The sequence below is a fragment of the Abramis brama genome, assembly GCF_963993115.1.
Source record: "Abramis brama genome assembly, chromosome: 18".
In the NCBI taxonomy this organism is placed as follows: Eukaryota; Metazoa; Chordata; class Actinopteri; order Cypriniformes; family Leuciscidae; genus Abramis; species Abramis brama.
Window position 1 is genome coordinate 15,713,355 of NC_139980.1, and position 4,106 is coordinate 15,717,460.

At 36.7% G+C, this 4,106-nt stretch overlaps 1 protein-coding gene across 1 annotated transcript; it reads left to right on the plus strand.

Annotated features, from left to right (window-relative positions):
- Nucleotides 1-3,117, plus strand: faslg (Fas ligand (TNF superfamily, member 6)). The gene is made up of 4 exons (XM_084090905.1): nt 1-354; nt 1,472-1,517; nt 1,619-1,675; nt 2,102-3,117. The coding sequence occupies exons 1-4, from the start codon at nt 58-60 to the stop codon at nt 2,503-2,505; spliced, it is 804 nt and encodes a 267-aa protein (XP_083947031.1). The 5' UTR covers nt 1-57; the 3' UTR covers nt 2,506-3,117.
- The last annotated feature ends 989 nt before the right edge of the window (nt 3,118-4,106 follow it).

The following is a 4,106-nucleotide window of genomic DNA, read 5'->3' on the forward strand; positions in this document are numbered from 1 at the left end:
TCAAGACATACTCTCTTGTCGCTCACACCTTCACACACTCTTCTGAGCTCTGCAAACATGAGCAATAACTTCGGTCCCCCATCCCAACCAGTGTTCATGGTGGATTCTGGCAGAGGTCACCCTAAACAACAACAGTACTACCACCAGCGGATGCCCAGGCACATAGAGCCACCCATGGTTCCCTGCTGGACGTTCCCCCCTGCCCGAGCAGAGATGAAGAGAAAGAGCTGGGGAGGGTTGAATGCTGGGCTGGCCTGGGTACTGACTTTAATACTCCTGCTGGTTTTTGCAGCCCTGGGACTGGGAGCCTATCAGATCCTGAGGTTACAGACTGAAGTGGAGCGCCTGACACAGGTAAGAACCACTGGGCAGTGCATCATATTATCTAATATATATATGAAGACTTCAGATGCAAAAGCCTCTAAGTGCCATCTGAAATTTTCTTCTAAAATGAGCATTGTTTTCAAGCTTGTATGTTTAAGTTCAGTAAGTTCACTTTAATGACAATTAATAGGTCATTTTCATTGCCATTAAAGTGAAATAACTGAACATAAACATACAAGCTTGATAAAAATGATAATTCTAGAAGAAAAATTCATATAGCACTTAGAGGCTTTTGCATCTGAAGTCTTCATATATATATATATATATATATATATATATATATATATATATATATATATATATATATTTGTGTGTCTGTTTATATAAATACGTTTTATATAAAGACAGTAGCCCAAAATGTATCCTGATGCATCAAAATGAATGAATGTTTTTGCATTAAATGTCCTATGATTAAATGATTTATGAAATTTAATGAAATTTAATTTAATTTTAAGAAAGATAGTACAAGCTCAACATTTCACAAAAAGTTGTAACTTTGTAAAACAATAGATGCACAGTTAAACATAGAAAAATCTCATCTATGGTTACTTTCCGGTTACCAGATGTTAGTGGATCATGTTCATAGTTAATTTTATAAACTACACCTGGTTTCCAGGACACCTGAATTTTGCAATATTAATTTAACACAATTTTTAAAGTGTCCAAATACTTCACTGTATACTAGCTCACATAAATACTGAAACACCAAATATTTTAGATAAAGATTTGGAGCCTTAATTATTGAAACACCTCGAAAGCAGCCAAGCGCTCCATTATGTGTTTGTTATGTCATTTGAATCTCTTTTGATGTGCATGGGAGTATCATTTTTCAGTTTCCATTCTGACATGAACACGCGACTGAGTAGGACATAATTACAAGAGAGACAGAAAAAAAAACTTGTGGTCACTTGTCACAGGCTACAGGATATCCTCTACTTCAACTAGCAGTCTAACACCATCTTCTCCTTTTCATAACTAAGTCAATTAACTTTAGCCATATCTATTTGAGCCAAATTACTTTTGAATGCACAATAATGCAAATCTGTGACACTACTGAGCAGTTTGTGACCCATATTTTCAATGACAGGAAAGGCCCACACAAATACAGAGCGTCGCTCCACAGAAACAAGTTGGTGAGTTGCATGACCAAGTTGGCTTTTATCAGAGCTTGATCCTCTGCTAAATCTTATCTGGTGAACATGATGACCTGATGACATTCTTTATTGTTCAACAGGCCTGGATCCTGCTGAGCTCAACAAGAACAAACAAAAATCTGCTGCACACTTAATAGGTACGATTTGGATTCCGAAATGCATTTGTCCTCATAGTAAACCTCTGGTTACACTCTATTTCAATAGTCCTCCAGCATTCTACTAACTTTGCAACTACATATCAACTAACTCTCATTCATTTGTAACTACATGTTAACTAACTATCATTAGAGTATTAGTAGAATGTTAGGTTAGGGTTCGTGTTAGTAGAATAAGCTGACGTAGTTGCAAAGCTACTTAGTCAGTAATGTCTTTTGGGGGACCATCAAAATAAAGTGTTAGCAGAAGCAGACAGTCTACTAATAATCTAATGACTGCTACTTGACATTTAGTTTCAAAGTTACTTATAGTTAGTAGAATGTCTAAAGTGGACTATCAAAATAAAGTGTTACCCTTTTTTTTTTAATGCAAAACAATATGTCACCTGCATCTTTTTTCTAAAACAGGCAGTGCAGACCAGAGCAAATCATCTGGCACTCTGAAGTGGGAACAGAAACTCGGCGATGCCTTCACACATGGCATCAAGTATAGCAACGGTGGCCTTCAGGTCAACGAGAGCGGTTTGTACTTTGTTTACTCCCGAGTGGAGTTTATTTCACGTACGTGCAAGTCAGACCTTCATGCTCACAAAATGAGTCGGCTGAGAAACGGCCATTACCGCATAATCATGGAAGATCACACAGAGGGCTTCTGTACGCCGGGGAGTAACCAGCCATGGATGATGGGAAGCCATCTTGCCTCCCTTCAGCAACTCAAGGAGTCCGACTGGCTGTTTGTCAATGTCTCACACCCCCATCTGCTCAGCAAAAATTATCACAACAATTATTTTGGCCTCTTCAAGATCCACTGATCATAGAGGACATCTAGGTGGTGCATAGGAAGGGCATGATTGTGAGTTCAGATGAAGAGGTCAGCGGTCTTTGGACTATAATCAACCCTGAGATCCTTACCGCAATCTGTCCGCCTGCTATTGTCAAATCATAATTGATTTTGAATGTATCAGTTACCTGTGGCCATTAAGTTTGGAAAGTTGAGCAGAAGAGTTTCAGATTGAATGAACACTAATATGCTTCTGTATCAGGAGAAGGTAGATTAAATACAAATATTTATTGTCCTTAAACTCTGATTGTATATTAATGTGATCAGTGGTCATATTGACTGAGTATTATATAAATAATGCCTATAATAAAACGTTTAATTGTAAAAAGAAAAAAACTGCTGTTGATTTCACACTGAATGTTAACTGAGAGAAGATGTCTCACACTCTTTGAGAAAAATAATATTGTGTGGTGGGATGTTTCCATTCCCACTAATATTTCCATGTAATAGTGGGTTAGTTGTCATAGTAAATTATGCTGATTTTTGGTTGAAAGTTTCCAGAGCTATATTTATTTTAAAAATCTAAATAATGTTCCTTCATTTTCTGTTTTATTGGGTATTTCATTAAACATATGGACAACTTAATAGTGTTAGTTTGTTATATACTAAATTATGAACAGAGAATTATATCGCATAGATGAACATAACTCAAACGCTGTTTTTGAATATCCTCAATGGACCACAAGGCAACTTTTGCAGGGTTGTGGTTTCATTCCTCGTCATTTCTGCAAAGACCCTCTGGTTTGCTTCATTGCAGTGTTGCTGAGCCACACTTAAAGATTTGGAGGTTTTTGTGCAAGTATAACTGTGGCAGTACACTCTGTGCTTCTTCATTTCTCATGCTTCCTTCCTGTGTTTAGGTATGGTGTTTACAGGGGTCAAAAAGCTTTGATGAGAAATGAAAAAGAAAACCTGCTTTTGTCACTCATTCATTCAATTACTCACGAGACAAAGTGTAAATTTATCACTTAGTATGTGCTTCAGCTGTTTGAGTATGTTATCAGGCCTGACCATCCAATGAAACTGTGTGTTATGCAGTACTGTGTGTGTTTTTGTCTTGTACATCTATTACACCTCAATATTCCACTTACTATGAGGGTGAGTGGAAACAAGGCCTACTCTGTCACCTCCTCCAACTCTTTTGTACAGACACACACCCACAAAATGCAAATACCACAGGAAGTGACCACTGGATAATCATCACCCACGATTCATCCACTCTCTCTCAAACTCTGCTTCAAACTAAGTCTAAGAGACAATATTAGCACATGAATGGATAATATATACACTGTAAAAAATTATTCCGTATATATATATTACTCAGACATGGGCAGTATTTCAATTAAATGTATTTTAAATACGTATTTAATTACTTTAGTGTATTTTGTAATTTGTATTTTGCAGGTGTGGAAAAAATAAAATGTAGTTTGTAACAAAATATTTTGAGGGAGTGTATTTAGAGTATTTCAAATACTTAAATACGTAAAAAAAATCACCATATGCTTATCACCATAGTAAATGATTTTGCCATATTTTCGGTCTGATGTTGGAAATGGCAATGTCCAGGTTAGA